The sequence below is a fragment of the Herpailurus yagouaroundi genome, unplaced genomic scaffold, assembly GCF_014898765.1.
Source record: "Herpailurus yagouaroundi ecotype Mexico unplaced genomic scaffold, PumYag 187, whole genome shotgun sequence".
In the NCBI taxonomy this organism is placed as follows: domain Eukaryota; kingdom Metazoa; phylum Chordata; class Mammalia; order Carnivora; family Felidae; genus Herpailurus; species Herpailurus yagouaroundi.
Window position 1 is genome coordinate 30,670,856 of NW_024412418.1, and position 16,936 is coordinate 30,687,791.

The 16,936-nt window shown below is 46.8% G+C and overlaps 1 protein-coding gene across 17 annotated transcripts in view; it reads right to left on the reverse strand.

Moving 5' to 3' along the window:
* The window catches only part of NAV2 (neuron navigator 2), a 742,917-nt gene that overhangs the window by 232,050 nt on the left and 493,931 nt on the right, over positions 1-16,936 (reverse strand). For all 17 annotated transcript variants that reach the window (XM_040495644.1, XM_040495643.1, XM_040495633.1 and 14 more), the window contains one exon: positions 2,780-2,852. In XM_040495644.1, the coding sequence (XP_040351578.1) occupies positions 2,780-2,852 (73 nt within the window). The remainder of the gene's footprint in view (positions 1-2,779; positions 2,853-16,936) is intronic.

Sequence of the window (16,936 nt, forward strand, 5' to 3'; positions counted from 1 at the left end):
CGGTTCCACCTACTGCAAGTGGAAGATGGTGTCCACGCCTTCCTGCCGGTTCTACAGTGCAGAATACAGGGCTGATGAGACTGAGGTCTACGGTCTCACTGACACCACCTTAGGTGGGGACAATGAAGGCCTGAATCAGGGGGATAGAACATAAATGCTACCCATTGAGAGTGAGCCAGAATTGCCGGGCAAATCTCAAGAAAGGCTCCTAATGTCCTGGGAGCAGCAGGGGATCAAGTCCATGGTTAGTGGGGCATGCAGAGATTCCCACGTGGGGAGAGTGGCAATCATGGCCACCCAAGAAAACGGCAGCAACTTCAGCAGAATTCTGCCTGCTCTCTCTGTCCCATCCTGGAGGCTCAGGCGAAGGAAGGAGGGGAGGCAAAGAAGTCATTAGGCCCTCATCACTCTTCAATCTTCTAAACCCACTTGCCCTGGGGCACAGGGGTGAAAAAAGAGCTTTGAGTCTGAAATTAAAGTTTAGAAACAAACAAAAGAGTCATAAGCGCTGACATAAAACTGTTCTAATAACTAACCATGACTGACAAGTTACGTATTCTGGCCAAGACATCAGCAAGTGAGTCTCGACAGCAGGAAAGTTGGGGGGGGGGGGGTTCGACATCACACAGCTGGGGGCGGTTACTGAAACACCATGAACCCACTTCACAGGTATGCCCCAATGACTGATACCTCAGCACACGGGTTATACTGTGCTCTTCTAGGCTCAGAGACCCCCAAGGGTCACAACCTAACGTGGACAAGGCGGGGGCAGAGTATCTGAATGATACTCAGCCTCTGTGGGCTGCACAGTATCTTCTGATGTTCCAGCCTACGAAGTTCTAAATCTTTTCTGATTTCTTTCACCTGTACACAACATGCCTAGACTTTACCCATCTGCTATCTCAAAGGACACCATGAATAGGAGTTCTGAAATCACACAGACCTGGGCTCACACCCGGTCTTCCGCTCACTAGCTACAGGCCTTGAGGTTGTCACCTGCAACCGCTTTAAGCCAAGGTTTCCCCAAGGTTTCCCAGTTCAGTTGTGAATGCTGGAGCTGCTGCATCGAAAAGCCTTGGGAGCACAGGCTTTGGGAGCACCTGTTTACTCAGCAAGTATGTGAAATAGATAATCTATGCCTGAAGGTATAAAGAGGATGGTGCAGAGGGACAAACAAGGCAGCAGGACAAGGCAGAGATAGATGGCCGGCTGTCACCTCCAGGCCACGGGAGACAGAGTCCACCCCCTCCCCCACTGCCTCGAGCCCTTTCTGCCGAGCAGGACTCTGAAACTCCCTGCTGATGCTCTGCCGGTGGGCAGAGGCCCGGGGTCCAACTCCTTCCACAAACTATGAAGAGTGTGTTCCAGACACCCACCAGCTAGCACAAGAACTCTGAACCAGAAGGAAGTGATATTCCTTGGAAAGGCAATTTGCATCTCTGTACTTACCCATGGAAACACCACACCAACATCAACACCCCCACGCCCTGGCAACTTGTGTCGCAAAGCCCAGACTCATTCAGCCCGGAGCTCCTCCCCACAGAGGAGAGCTCATTCCCCAGGGAGAAGGAACCCTCCAACCACCCCACCCCTGCCAGAGTTGGGATTGGTGCTGACCACCCAGCAGCAGCAATGGAGACCTCTGGAAGGAGTGTGTCCATCCCTGACCTGGGGCAGGCCCAGCATAGGAGAGGTCACGTTCAGAAACGACGACGAGCCCACAAGGCTCCAAGAGTAGCCACCCGGCCCCAATACCGGAAGAGGCTACAGTTCCAACAGCCGGGAAAACCAAGCTTGCACCGCAGGGCAAAGAAAGACAAGGAACGGGCCCCAAACAGATCACGCTGGCAAACTTACCTGCTCCACTGGGCTGCTTCCTTCCTCACTGCCCGCCCCCCTCCCCACCCTGACCACCGGAGTCGATGCTACCAGGCATCTTTTCAAACAGCAACCTTGCTAGGGAAAAGGTGGTGTCATCTGAAGCCCAAACTGCTTTACCTGTTCTGGGAAAACTGGAGGCAGGTGCAGCCTAAGGAGTTTGGGAGGATGCCGGGGCCTGTGGCAGCTTCTGAGCTGGCAGCTGCTTGTATTTACAAACAGGAGAGAGCAAAAGATTCCAGGGCGAGATGTTGCCTGAGGCGGCTGAGAATTCGGACCAGCCATCTCCAGACCGATACCTAATTGAATAGCAAACCACCAGCACAAGCTAATGTGCTAATTAGCCACCCAATTGGAGTTAATTAAAAACTAATCGGGATGTCAAAACGTAGCATCTCATTAACGCATCACGTGTTTGGGGTTTGGTTTTCTTTGAGCTAGGAAAAGTGCTGCTGCTGCTTCTAATAAAAGTCAGAGATAAGGATTGGGCGTTTTTCCCTGGGAACTGTACAACTTAAATATGTGCTGTGGCTAAGTGTTCTCTCTCCCACAGATAAGGCCTGGCTTGATAATTAACTGAATTGCTAGCCGGGTGAATCGGATCAGTATTGTTTGATTAAGCCCTTCTCCAGAGAAGCAGCTCCACCGCTGGTACCCGCTCGGTGTGGCAGACACGGCCAGCATGGTGGGCTCTACGTTCCTGGAGTGATTTGGGATGTGTCAAAAAGCTGGCATCCTCCGGTCTAGACAAGCATTGCGCTGCCTTAAAACCAACAGGAAAACAAAAGCAGAAGAGCCCACAAGCACCCCTGGGCTGAGCTGTATTCAAGGCATCAGTTAAGTAACAGGTGGGCGCTTCTAACGATGAGAAGGCAGCTTTAGAACCAGCGCTCTGACTCACCTTCTGCAGACAGCCCCTGGATGTTTATTCCCTTAGCTGCCAGGAAATTCAAGCAGGCATCTATGTTTTCAATCTAGGGGGAAAAAAAAGAACGACATACACTCAATCAACGTTTAGCCTTCTCCAGAGCCATCTTTTATCAGGAACAAAGGGCTATGTCAGAGAGAGGGTTCATGGTGCATTTGCAAAGATTCACAACAAGCAAAAACGACTCGGAAACGGCAGATGAACGGACGGACGGAGGGACGGGTGCGGGTCAGGGCTCTTTGTCTGTACTTGCACAGGAAAAAGTTACCTAATATCCCAACCACACAGCTCCAGAAGTCGAGGCCCTGGCTTGCTCAGGGCTGCCAAAAATAACCAGGGCGGAATGAGTCCCTACGTTCACCACTGTCACTACAGCTATCCCGAAAATTTGAGCAGCTGCCAGAAAAGCGGAGTGGGGACGAAGGGGGGATACCGGACCCACCCGTCCACCAGCAGCTGGGAGGAATTTCCAGCACGGAGGCGGCACACTGTCAAACGGGAAAACAGTGAACGGGAGTTTCGGCAGGGCCCTGGGCTGCGTTTACTCACAAAATTCTCAGGACGGCAGGCACTGCAGATGACGAGGGGGGGCTGTGACAGAACGAGCCCCTCTGTCCTTCTTTGTGTTTTCTGTGACAAGAAGGAACCCACCTGCCACAGTCTGGGAGGCCTCCCAGGCCTGGCAGGGCTGATGCCACGGCCAAGGGCAAGCTAACATCCAGCCCTCGGGAAAGAACAATTAGGTCATTCCCAAAGGTCTGATTTGACTTCAGTTGTCAGGGCTAATGATTTTTTAGTCTACAGGAAAATGTTCAGGCTCGATTAACGTCAATGGTGACCATAAATAAAAGAAACTGCTTTTGACTTGGCACAAGGATCTTTGAACTAACTGCAGTTTGCAATCCACAACGGAGAGCCTCCTCACCACAGCCCCCCCCGCCCGGCCCCCCGACTTCCTGGGCTCTATCAGCATTCTTATGAACTCAAATAGGTGTTTAACCCATAAAGTGGATCTCAAATAAATGACCATCTTTCACAGTGTACCTGTGACCACTCCCCCCACCCCCAAGTGGTATTCCGAAGGCTATTTCACCAGGCACAGAGCTAAGCGTCTACAGTGCAAGAGATCTCACGAGTAGAGTAGGGCTCCAAGGCAGTCTTCCCGAAATGCACGTCTGGCATCTTCCTTCTCTGGTCCTCGTCTGCAGACCTTCCGAGCACTCCATTAAGCTATGGGCCACCTGAATAAAACTGCCCTGGTTTTACAGACTCCAGGACACCCGGAGCCTGAGATTGCTCTATCCTTTTTTTTTTTTTTTAAGTTTATTTATTTTGAGAGCGAGTGAAGCAGGGGAGGGGCAGAGAGAGAGAGAAGGAGAAAGAAAATCCCAAGCCGGCTTCATACTGTCAGCACAGAGCTCCATGCAGGGCTCAATCTCATGAACCAGGAGGAGATCATGGCCTGAGCCAAAATCAAGAATTGGATGGTTAACAGACTGAGCCACCCACACACCCCCAACCTTGCAGCTTTTAGCACAGGTTCCCAACTCCCTCCCAGCCTCCAGCTCTCCCCTCAAAGATCCTCATCTGGGAGGTGTTTTATCTCCAGGCAAAGGGGCAAAATGCAATTTCCTGCAAACTAAGTCAACGCTGATGCTATGAGCAAGGCCTGTCGCCACTGCAGAAAGCCATTTCTTACCAAGGCGAGTGCAAAGGGGGGTTGCTTTTAACTCTTCCTTCCTTCCACATCAGAGCGACGGCAGTGACAACCAGGTGCTACTATCTTAGAGGGAAGAGGAAGGGGAAAGAAGGAAGAGAATGGCCAGGAGGGCCCCGTGGAAGGTGTTCTGGAGGCATCTGCTTACATTTGTAACTAATGAAAATTCTCTCTCTAAATGCTCTTTCCCCATTACAAAACCCTGCTTTTGCTAAAAATAACCATCGGCCCTTAATTCCTCAAGTGTACACAAAGGTAATCTACCAAAACCACACCAGAGGATTCGTCGCCCCCACAAAGAGGCACGGATATTTAAATCATGATAGAACTATAAAATTCTTCTGCCCCTTTTTCCTTTGAATGATCCTACCCTATTTCTTCAGATCTTGCACACGGGGGACTAGTGAGGCTTTGGCAATTAGGTCCCCACAGAAAACGCGAAAAAGAGAAAGCTGACCACTGCTGAATCTGTTAATGTAAAATAAAAAATAGTACACTTGGTATTTATCCTGGCAAGCACAGGTATGCAGGCATGGGCAGGTTAAGGTTTTCAAGAACAGTGCAGCACAGTGACATTGATTAAAAAGAAAAAAAAAAAAAAGACACCCACCAACATATTCAAGAAAAGCACCACTCTCCTAGAACACTGTAATTCTATAGAAATTCCCTTCCAAAGGGCATAAAGCACATTTACTTGGCACATTCACGGAGCAATTCAACACATTTATCACTTAAAGTACATGGTCATTTCTTCCTGCAAGGCTAACACTTGGTTCATTTCGATTTGGCCATCTACTGGGCTTTCTTTTAATTTAAGTTCTAGTAAAGGAATGAAGAAGTTTAAATAGGTTACCTAGACTACTTTTTCCTCCTGTTGCTTTTGAAAATCCCTATCATGCTTTCAAAGATTTCATAATTTAGATCAGTTCTCTACAGGGCAGAGAGAGTGGGAGAGAAGGGGCCATAGTTTCGCCATCCCCAGGGGGCATCTGCCTACATTCTGTTATCACGATGTGGGGGTGCCACTGGTGTCTAGCGGGTTAGGCCAAGGAGGTTACTAAACATCCTACAATGCACAGGACTGTCCCCCCATAACAGGAAATCCTACCCAAAATGTCAATAGTGCTAGGGATGAGAAACCTGCATTATAGGATTTTCGTCAATCAATGTAATTAATTGTGTAGATGTCTGCTCTGTTCCAGGCACTGTGTCCGATTCTTCTCACCATGTTGGTGCAGAGTCCTCCTCCCTGTTCAGAAGCCCACATTTACATAACCCTTCTCTTTAGGGTCCAGAGGGCCAACCAACGCACCCCCAACTCACATCCATCTCCGGGAGAATCAGAGCATATGAACAAAGGAAGCACCAGGATCTTCATTAGGCGAAGAGAGAAGGCTTAAGGTCATCAAGAATGCTTTCTCCTAAAGAGGAGATAAAACAGGGAGCAATATTTGGATGGCTGAGTTGCACTCCTGGAATATGTTAAAAGTAAAAATAAGAACTCGGGTCATCATTTAAAAGACGATTCATAAGCTCATCAAGCGCCTTGAATTTGTTCCCCCTCCACTACGATTTCTCTGCTCACAGAAGGAGTTCAAAAAACATTCCTCAAGCCTCAAATCCACTCTTTAATAATGTTCTGTTAAGGTTAAAAATCACTCCTGACAAGGCTGCTGAGACCCACGCTCTTTTCATCTGCACCCCAGGAAGAGAGCAGGGCTGGGAAGCAGAATAGGGTCAGATGTGCATTCCAACCTCCTGGCTTCACTTGGAAGGAGATCAGAAGGGGAGAATGTTTCTTTGATCCAGCCTCTCTTGTGATTAAAATTCACCTTAAGGTTTTCTTCCAGTACCATACAGGTAAACAATTCATTCTCCTGCCCTGTTGAAACTGTAAACTGCCACCACACCAGGTAAGGGGCATATCCCGGGCACTCATAGCACAAGGGTGTCCGCATGCCCATCTTTAATGAGGCTCATGGCTCATGTGCAATCCAGACCTGCAGTGTGAGAGGCAGATCTGGTTAAAGTTGGGATACAGAGTGATGGGAAAGGCTCTTAACCAGCAAAGTATGTAAATACAACCCAAGTTGTTCATTAACACATAGCAGCCAATATAAACTACTTTCCAAAATTAGCCAAAAAAAAATCTTTGCAAAGCCGGACATTCCAATGTTGCTGAGCAGGGGTGGAAAGCTGCACTTCACACCGGGTGAGAAGGCTGTCATAGTTGCTACCGTAGAAATGGGTCCAGGAGCTCTGAGATGGAGTTCCTGGAGTTTGGAGCATCAGCTGGGGTGGAGCGGGGAAGCCCAGAAGTGGGACCACAATGTTACTTGGAGACCCGGGGAGCAGAAAGGGGCTGGATAAGGCACGTGTGGAGTAAAGGGAAAAAACAAGACTAAGATGCATTTCCCAGTCCTCCCTTTGTTTGGGGCCACACAGGGCCTCCACCATGTGCATCTGTGAAGATCTGGGAGAGAAAGGCTGCCATGGAGGCTCTCTTGCCGTCTCAGCTGGTATCTCCACCCCAAAAGGTGAATCGTTTCTCAACCACCTTGGAACTGGAGACATGCAAGGCAACTTCCATGCTCTGTGTCTGTTGTGGTCTTTGTTTCCCACTTCCAAGAGCACATCTCCACCCAGGCCAGCCAGAGAGCAAGGAAAGTCCAAACAAATGCCAAACAACTGGAAAGACAAGGGGGAGGGACAGAAGGCAAATGGAAAACTTTGCATTTCAGCCATGATTAAGGCTGGACTGGGTCTCGTGATAAAGTAAAATATGCAAAGCTCGAAAGAACTGCTGTAGATCTCCTTGGTAGCTTAGAGACTGATCAAATACCATCTGTTGTGGCAGTTGTCATGGCAGCATTTTTCTCTGAATACCAGTGTAGCTGAGTGCAAAGCGCATGAAAATGATTAATGCAAACGAAGACCGTCTCTATGGGCACCACCACGGCCAAGGGGAGGATGGGCTCCAGGCATACAGGTAAATGGGGCACTAGTTTTCAGGAGTTAAGAGTGTCTCATCAGGCCCCTTAGAGATCTCCATCCTGGGAAGAGAGGCAAACAGCAGCCGCACTCAAGTCAGGCACGGTTACAGCCATTTTCTAGAAGTCATGAAATACGTAAAGCCTAGGCAATGGAAGATCCAGACTGCAGACAAGGCTGAGTAAGAACCTGCAGGTTCTGGGGACTTTAAAAGCACAGTGCACGGGGCGCCTGGGTGGCGCAGTCGGTTAAGCGTCCGACTTCAGCCAGGTCACGATCTCGCGGTCCGTGAGTTCGAGCCCCGCGTCGGGCTCTGGGCTGATGGCTCAGAGCCTGGAGCCTGTTTCCGATTCTGTGTCTTCCTCTCTCTCTGCCCCTCCCCGTTCATGCTCTGTCTCTCTCTGTCCCAAAAATAAATAAACGTTGGAAAAAATAAATAAATAAATAAAAGCACAGTGCAGCTTCTTCATGAGCCCCATACATCCGCTCAGACAGCTTCCTTCCAGAAGTGTGACCCTCACACCTGGCACTGCTACTTGTCACTCATTAACCCATTCCTTGACCCATATTCACTGAGCACCTACTGGATGTCAGGCAATGTGCGGTACTGGGTATACACTGGTGAATAATCCCTGACCTCAAAAGAACCTAAAGTTTAGTGTAGGGCACTGGGCATTAAGTCAATGCACAAGTATAGACAACATCTATCATGTACAGAAGACCGGATCTAGCCAGGGGCATGGTAGGTAGGTAAAAATTTCTCAAGGAAGAGATAGCATGTAGGTTCAGAGACAGGACTTTTTGTTGGTCTATTCACTGATGTCGCTCCAGGCACCCAGAACAGTGAGGACCCCATCGCAGATATTCAGGATGATTTTGTTGACTGATGGGACATTTGAGTGGAAACCTGAGTTAGCTGGACACAGAGCGGGGAGAAAAACCACACTACACCTAGTGAATCGAAGACTCAAAAGCTTCCAGGCAGGATGCAGCATACCACGTTCTGGCAACCAAAAGGGAGCTGACATGGCTGGCAGCCAGGTGGCAGAGGACAAGAGCTAAGAGACAGGACACTGAGCAAGAGCAGAGGGCCGGCCACATGGGGCCACATTCAAGAGCTGACAGGAGAGAGAAGGCAGAGGTCCTCCTAGGTGTTAGGGAAGCCTTGAACCATGTCACCTCCCCAACCATTACCAGGGCAACAGCAGCCAGACCAAGCCCTTCTGATCTGAAAGCTTGAGGATGGGCTATTTTGTGTCAGGGATGGCTCAAGCAGCATCCTTGATGTGGGGGCTCCAGTGACATCCGGGCTGGGCATGGAGACAGGGAGGGATGGGAAGGGAAGGTCAGCATCTGTGGTCACATGTCCTAGGAAGGTCTGCTTCCTATCCAACAGGCCTCCGTGCCTTTCTGACACTCCCTCCTCTGCCCCTTTCCAAAAATAAAAATAGAAAAGAGGAAGAAAAAAAAAAAAAGAAATCCAACCGTGAAACCAAATCAAAAAGCAAAATGAACTTTGGGGAAACACTCTCCTAAATGCCCATCTCATCTGTGATGTCTCTTGCCTCTGTTCCTAGGCCGTGGCCTGATGCAGGATCTGTCCAGCTGAACTTTTTTTTTTTTTTTGGACACCTCCATCAGTGTTGGAGCCCAGCCTCATCCCATGATCACAAGGCTCGTGGGCCACAATGTGGTCCTGGAGACACAATCCCGTGAGACAAAGCTGGTGGGGCCTAGACGTTATAGTTTTCATTTTAGGAGACCCCAGAAATGGGAGTCATGTATGGTGGTACTTCGAATTATCTCAGGTGGAAAGATATTCAAGAGCATCTCCCCTTGTGAGTGCCACCAGCTGCGGCTAGCTTAGCTGATGCAAGAAGCCATCCTAGCCCAGTAGCACGAGGGGCTCCACGTCCTGTGTCCCAGCTTTGGCCATTCATACCAGCTCTCGCTTTCTTGGTGCCTTTCAAACAGCTGAAGAATGTGGGACTTGGGGGCTGGATGGGGCTTCGGTTCCTAGGTCTGTTCTTGCTAGTGCTTTGCCCAGCTCCTTCCTTTAATTTGGCAATGTTATCCACCTTATCGTATATGATATTTATAACTTCAGCTGAGATGTTGTCAAGAATTCCTTAAAAAAAAAAAAAAAACTTTATAGGAGTCTCTCTGCTGTTAAGGCACATGGCTAAGTCCATATGGATACAAAAAATCCTTTCAAGGAGAAACAACAATCGAAAACAAGAATCTCAAATTTCTCCAGTGATTATCTTTTTCCACGTTGCTTCCAAATGCTCAGACTATTTCATTTTCCTATTACACTCTGACTTCTCGATTTTTCCCTCGAGACAAAGAGAAATCTGGGAAGGGAGGTATAGCTCAAATTCTAGAAAGCAGTCCTTACTCTGGAGGCTCCCATAAAAAACGCTTACACCTGAGCTCTGTAGGGATGAGGGGGGAAAGTCCTCTGAGCATCGGCATGGTCAGAAAGGCGCACAGATGCCCCTGGGTGCGTTTATCTAGCACGCCATTGCCAACACCATTTTCCCTGCTCCAGTTTCAGAGGAATGTGGCCTAACTTCCTAATACTCCCCAAAGGGAGGAGCCTAAGCTCCTCCAAGTTAGGAGCTGGACCCAAATGCTAGAGGGAAGTGATTAGGGCCAAGGAGTGGCATTCAGGGATGTATCCCAGGTTTTAGAGTCAGACAAACCTGGCCTCATATCCTGATTCTGCCCCCGATCTCCACTAAGTTACCTTCATGGCCTCATCTGTGGAATGAGCATTATAACACCCATTGCGCAGGGTGGTGGAGGATATATACGTGGTGCTTCCTAAGTGCCCCATAACTAGCAGTTTTTGTTACAGTGTTGTCATTTTTGACAGGACATCCCTGTACTATACTTCTAAGGCTATGACATGCCCATGGCTATGTGTAGAGCTGGCCCCTGGCAAAGTAGAGAGTTCGACAAGCTTATTACCTGGGCGGCCTTCCGTTTGCTCCTGACTTTCCCCTCAAGCCCAGATGGAGACTCTGGGTCCTCTCTATCACCTGATGTCGGGCCTAGGTCTCAGCAAGCCCACTCTTAAAAAGACAGCGGTAAACTAATTCACAACAGGGCAGAGGGATTGCTGCTGTCTTCCCATGGGTTACGTCTCCCACGGGTACCTGTATCCCATCACAATTATTAGAGGACCGTAATCTGTTGGAAGAATACAGACTCTGGGCTTCTCCCTGCTGGATTCTGGCTGTCTCAGGCTACCCTCAAGACCCTAGCAAAATTACTAACTGCTTCAAGCTTCAAATTCCTCCTCGAGAACATGGGAAGGTGGGTAACTATCTCAACAGAGATGCTGAGGCATAGATAGGCTGACCTCGACCAAGGGTCTGGAAGCTCATATAGCCAGAGCTTCAAAAGACTCTTTCTTCATACCCTTCCGTAATGGCAGAATATTATAGATCACTGGCCATCTCCTGAAAGTAAGGGATCACTCGGGAGTTGTGAGATGCCCTGAAGCTCGCTAAAGTGCATGATGCTAGTATGGCCTCTCTACAAGTGGGTTCCTTGTAGCTAGAATCTATTCTGACCCTGTTAGAATTAGTATTTCCTGTCCCGAAAGATTTCTGGTCAAAGTCTCCTTTATCCTTTACTAAGTGACATAAAAAACCCTAAGACAGCAGACCAATAGTTCCGTTAAGAAGGAGCAAGTACTGTTTCTCTCACCTTCAGGGGCGCCTGGGTGGCGCAGTCGGTTAAGCGTCCGACTTCAGCCAGGTCACGATCTCGCGGTCCGTGAGTTCAAGCCCCGCGTCGGGCTCTGGGCTGATGGCTCAGAGCCTGGAGCCTGTTTCCGATTCTGTGCCTCCCTCCCTCTCTGCCCCTCCCCCGTTCATGCTCTGTCTCTCTCTGTCCCAAAAATAAATAAACGTTGAAAAAAAAAAATTTAAAAAAAAAAAAAAAGAAGGAGCAAGTACTTTTCACAGAAAACCCTGGCTTTTCCTACAGAGAAGGGGACAAACCCAGAGGCCAACCTAAACAAGAAAATCCTGCTTTCTGGACCCCACATGCGTGGCTGCCTCTTGAACCAACAGAGAAGAGTGCTACTGTGGATACTTGCTAGAGAATTCTACCCGGGAGCTAACTAAAACTTGGTCGCCTCATTCATTCCTTGATGAATAACGACTATACTCTCTTGCAGCCTCTGCTCTAGAGGAAGGGGAAACAGAAGTGACAAGCCAGCGTGGTCCTTCCTGACGTAGCAAACACAGTGCACACAAGAGCAGACTCCCCACTGAACAAAGGTCGCCAACGAGGTAAGGGTTAGCTTACACTTATCAGCTCACCAACTCAAAAGCCTGACACTGACTCACTGTGCTCTTTTTAGCCTGGTTCTTTCTGTAGCTTTGTCATATTTACATCCTGAAACCCATAAACCACCACAAGGTCTTCAAGAGACAGAGTATAAACGCAATAGAAAACAAAACAGCAGATCTTTGATATACTCCACAAGGGCAGCAAACCCTCCACTTCGGCAATACCACTAGAACAGATCATTTTACCCACAAAGCAAATACACAGAAAGGAACAGGGTAACGGGAATCATTTGCAGATGAAGGCCAAGAGTTAAACTTGCTCCCCAGTTTGATGGCCAGTTCCCTCATAGCAGCCTCTGAATGCAGTTTTGTGCTTCAGCCGATTTACCATCATCTGTAGCTATGGTCCTTCCAGGCTGCCCGTGAACGGTCCGTCTGTGGATGTCAACCCTGCAATTCCAAGGATAACCGGCACACAAGTGCAAAACACCCTGGCAGCATCACTAACCCGGAAAGCAAAGCCAAGCAGAATGCCTCAATACTCAATCCTGTAAGACTCTGCCCTCCCATTGGTGACGGCTGGCATGAAGGCACCTGCTGTCATCCTGTGCCTGTACATATCACCCTGCAGTGTTCATTTCTGCAGGAGATGGAATTCAAAAATTGCCCTTCCCTTTCCACTCCAATTCCAGATGCTACTAGCAATTAGTGGGTCATTATTATATGCCAGGCACACTATTAGCACCTTTCATATATAGGACGTCAATCTTTTTTTTTTTTTTTTTTTTAAAGTTCAAAGAGCTGTTAGCAGGTATGGCTATGGAGCAGAGCCTGAATTCTAGACCACTGGTGATGATTAATATAGAATTTGGGAGATCTTGCAAGTAGTACACAAAATATACCAAGAAACTAGATGTGACGGATCTGAGCAAAGAGCTACATGACAACCCATCAGAAAACATAGGATATCAAAAGTAATTAAGAACATTATTAATAATGAAAATAATCCTCAACTCTGTTTCCTGCCACAGGCAGCATGTCGGAGGCACGAATTCCACTGGAAGAGGAGAACAAGCTAGACCAGGAAGGTCTCTATTTCAGGATATCCTTGAGCTTTCCAAGGCTATAAGATATCTAATGCACCTGGGAAGAAATAGTGACAATTTTTAACGTGTCATACAATGCTAATCTCTGTTACTATTTCTGTCCTTGTCAAGTATTCAGTCGAGCAAGGTTGCAATTTTTTGGAGGTAAAAATGGTTAAATATTGGCCACTTAATAAAATATAATTTTTCCTATATTATTAGGAAGATAGCCTCCTCCTAAAGGTGAAACTTAAGCTGTTGGGTCGCCATAAAAACGGGGTGCTTGAGAGCTATTCGTAAATAAACTATCAGTACATCTTAAACTCAGAATGAAATCTCTGCAAGTCTCTGTGAAAGAGGTCTCACAAGACAGAGGGGGAAAAAAATCAAGTCAAAAGAAATGCCCCATCCTCAGGCTAACCCTTAAAAGGCCTTCTGTTTTAGTTAGGGCTTCTTCTCTAGGATTCCCACAGAGAACCAGAATAGGCCCCAGGAAAGGCTTTAATTCCGAGTTGGTTTCCCCTCAAAACCTCGCAGAAAAGGTAACTAGTTATCCTTCACAATAGTGAAGAGAATCCTGATTGCATGTTCTCTGTCTTCCTGCTCCTTCAGGGCAAAGTGTGAGAATGAGGGGATTTTGTCACCTGCCCCCATCCCCTCCATAGGAAAAGCTCCCGTCCAAATGTCATCTACACGGTAACTGGAGCCATTACTAAGAGGAAGTTTTACCTTCCGAGAGAGGAATTAGGGATTTCACGGGACCAGAGGGGAAGTCTGGATTTCTCAGCTCCTTGGCTATTTTGGGGCAAGGTCCTTGATTTCCCTGAGTCCCAGTTTTCTTTTCAGAAAAATGGGGATAATTATCCCTTTCTTGAAAGCCTTACAGAGGCCTTCCAAGAAACTAATATTTACACTCTTAGAAAACACAAAACACTGGGATAAATTCTTTTCCATACATTATTATTTCAGTTCATTTTCACCACTAGATGAGGTAGCTACTATTGGCATTTTCCAGATGGGGAAATGGAGGCACAAGGGGCTTAAGTGCCTTCCTAAAACTGCGGTCATTAGACGGCAGAGTTAGAATTTGAACACTTAATGGAAAGGGATCTAAGAGGCCCTCTACAAACACGGAATATTAACAACCAAATGGCAGGAGCTTTACTATCGCTCTTGACCACTCCAGTCACCTTCCCTACCCTGGGACTCCAGCTGACCAGGAGACCAGGCAGGCAATCAATCCCTTTGAATGAAATCTCATCTTCACATCAAAAGGACGAAGGACACTTCAACAGAGGAAGGAGAGGACTTTTCCCATATTCTTTTCTACATGTTTTGCAGGAGACATTTATGTTTTTATACTGATGGAACTCTTTAGGAGCAGAAATTAATACAATATAAACATTTATGAGCATCATTTTGAAGTACAAATGCTCTCCCAACAGGGCTCTTTCAAACCACCATATGCCAGGGCTTAGGATCCCTGAGCAAGTTCATGATACTTGTAAGAACAGGACAATTTGGGGGTCACAAACCTCAAATGTGTGCAGGGGGCAAACAGGTAACAAATAACAAAAGCTGGTTTTATGACAATAGAGAATGGTGGGGAGTAGGACAAATGCAGCCCCTAACCATCTAAAAGGGGCAGCCGCTACCCAGTTTTAGCCAACTTGGGCCTAGGGAGTGCCAACCCAGCACTGGCAGATCATCTTATCTTTTAAAAACAAGAAAAAAAGAAAAAGAAAAAGCTAGAAGATCAATTTTTATGAAGTACATGGATTTTCAACTAACTAATACCATCTATTTGGTTTTTATTTTTGTTGCAAAAGGCCTTCTCGGGGCACTGGGTGACTCGGTTAAGTGTGCATCTCTTGATTTTGGTTTAGATCATGATCTCACGGTTTGTGGATTTAAGCCCTGTGTTGGGCTGAGCATGGAGCCTGCTTGGGATGGTCTCTGTCCCACCTCTGTTTGTGCTTTCTCTCTCAAAATAAACACACATTTAAAAAATAAATAAAAGGTCTTCTGGGGCCCGACCTCAGATTGGCATCCATCCACCTCCCTTTGCTGAAGTGAGCACACCTACTGACCGGCTCCCAATATGCAAATGTCATAGGCTAACTGTGCTTTAACAGAATGCAAACAGGAATTCTTTGCTAAGCTTTGCTTCATGGAAAAATTTAAAAACAAAAAACAAAAAACAAACACATACAAAAACACTCTTTTGACATGATGCTGAAAGAGAAGAACTCCACAAAGACATATGCAGGGAGGTGGATCCAAGCATGAGGCCCAGATGGCTGTTATATAAACCACAGTCTACATGGTTATAAATTACCATCCGATTTCCCTCTCAGCTCAAAAAGATGTGTAGCTATTTTTCCTTCACTTACCCTCATATTTGCTAAGGTCTTCAACCTTACCGAGCTCCATGTTTGCCACTCATAGTGCCTCAGTCCTAAGGCTGTGCTGAGAATTTCTTAAGTAAATATTCACAAAGCATCTACCAGTGCCAGGTGATGGGGACAGGTGGACAGATGTAACAGTGCCCTCAAAGAAGTTAATGTCTACTTGGACATTGGCAGTAGAGTACAATGTGCTAAAGGATTATTGCTTCAATTTTGCAATAGAGGAAACCAAGGGTCACACAGGTTAAGTGAGCTAGAAGAGGTAGTAGAGAATGCACTTGCAGACTCCAAGACCACAGCCACGTGCACGATTCAGATCTTATCCATGCAGAGCTTACTACAGTGCTCAGACAAGAGGATGTCTACAGCAGCTTAACCTTTCCAAAAAAAGCCAACTGACTGGCTCATTCAAAATATTTACATTTCAATAAACCCTATAGAGATACTCTTAATTTTTAAAATTTTAAACAACTCTGCAAACTCATTTATGTTTAAATGCATGTTTGCACAGGCAGAGCCCAAGAGACATTTTGTACTTGGCTTGAAGACAGCGTTGGCAAAGTGTGGTCACCAGGCAAGCAGCATCAGCATCACCCAAGAAGCTTGTTAAAAATGCAAATACTCCAGCTCCACCCCAGAAGTCCTGAATCAGAAACTCTGGGAGTAGGACCCTGTACTGTTTTAACAAGCACTCCAGGTGATTCTCATGCACACTAAGGCTGGAGCAGCACCGCCCTAGGAGGTTTTGCCAAACCAAACACTACTTCCCTTATTGATGAAAATAATCTGCTATAATGGTGTCTTTTCCACACACCTTTATCATGAAGTGAAAATAGAAAACTGTGAGAGCTTTGAGAGAATTTCTTAGGACAACTCAAGTTTCTTTACAGCATTTAAAAATACAAAATCCATATTGCATATTTGACATATTAGAATTTGATGTAGAACATCACCCCCACTCTCTGGGAAGTTGTTGGACAGTTGGGCCATTATTTGTTGAGCTCACTCATCTAAGAAACACGGGCTGAGCACTTCCAATGTACCTAGCACCATGCCAGGTGCTGAGAATACGCAGATTTTTATTGAACTAAAAGATGAAAAACACTATAGGTATTATAAAGTTTTGATGTCATTAAATAACAAAATGTGACAAAGACCTCAAAATTTATTTAAATGTGCTATTAGTTACAAGACAAACGTGCATTAGTTGAAGAACACAAATACCTATACATAAGTATATGTCCACAAAGAGGTCAGGATACCTGAAGCCCAACTTCTAACTGGCACTTCTGGCTCCCATGACAGCTTAGTGTCTGAAGTGACCCACAACAAGGACGTGCAGTACTGAAAATGAAATGTGGGGCTCTGTTCTCCCCATACTTCCCTAGAATGACCTGATGTAAACTCAGTACAAATGTGGAAAACTCTATTCTGAAGTGTTCTAACAATGGAAGCGACTTCCAGCCAACTCAGAAATCCAAGGAGCTTGCAGTAGCAAAATGAGCCTCTGCTAGCAACCCAAATAGCTTACTGTCCAATATAGCAAGAAATATTTTGGTTGGTTCCCAGAGAGTATTGGTTTCATACTGGTGCTTCAACAGGTGACCAAAATTTAGTGGCTT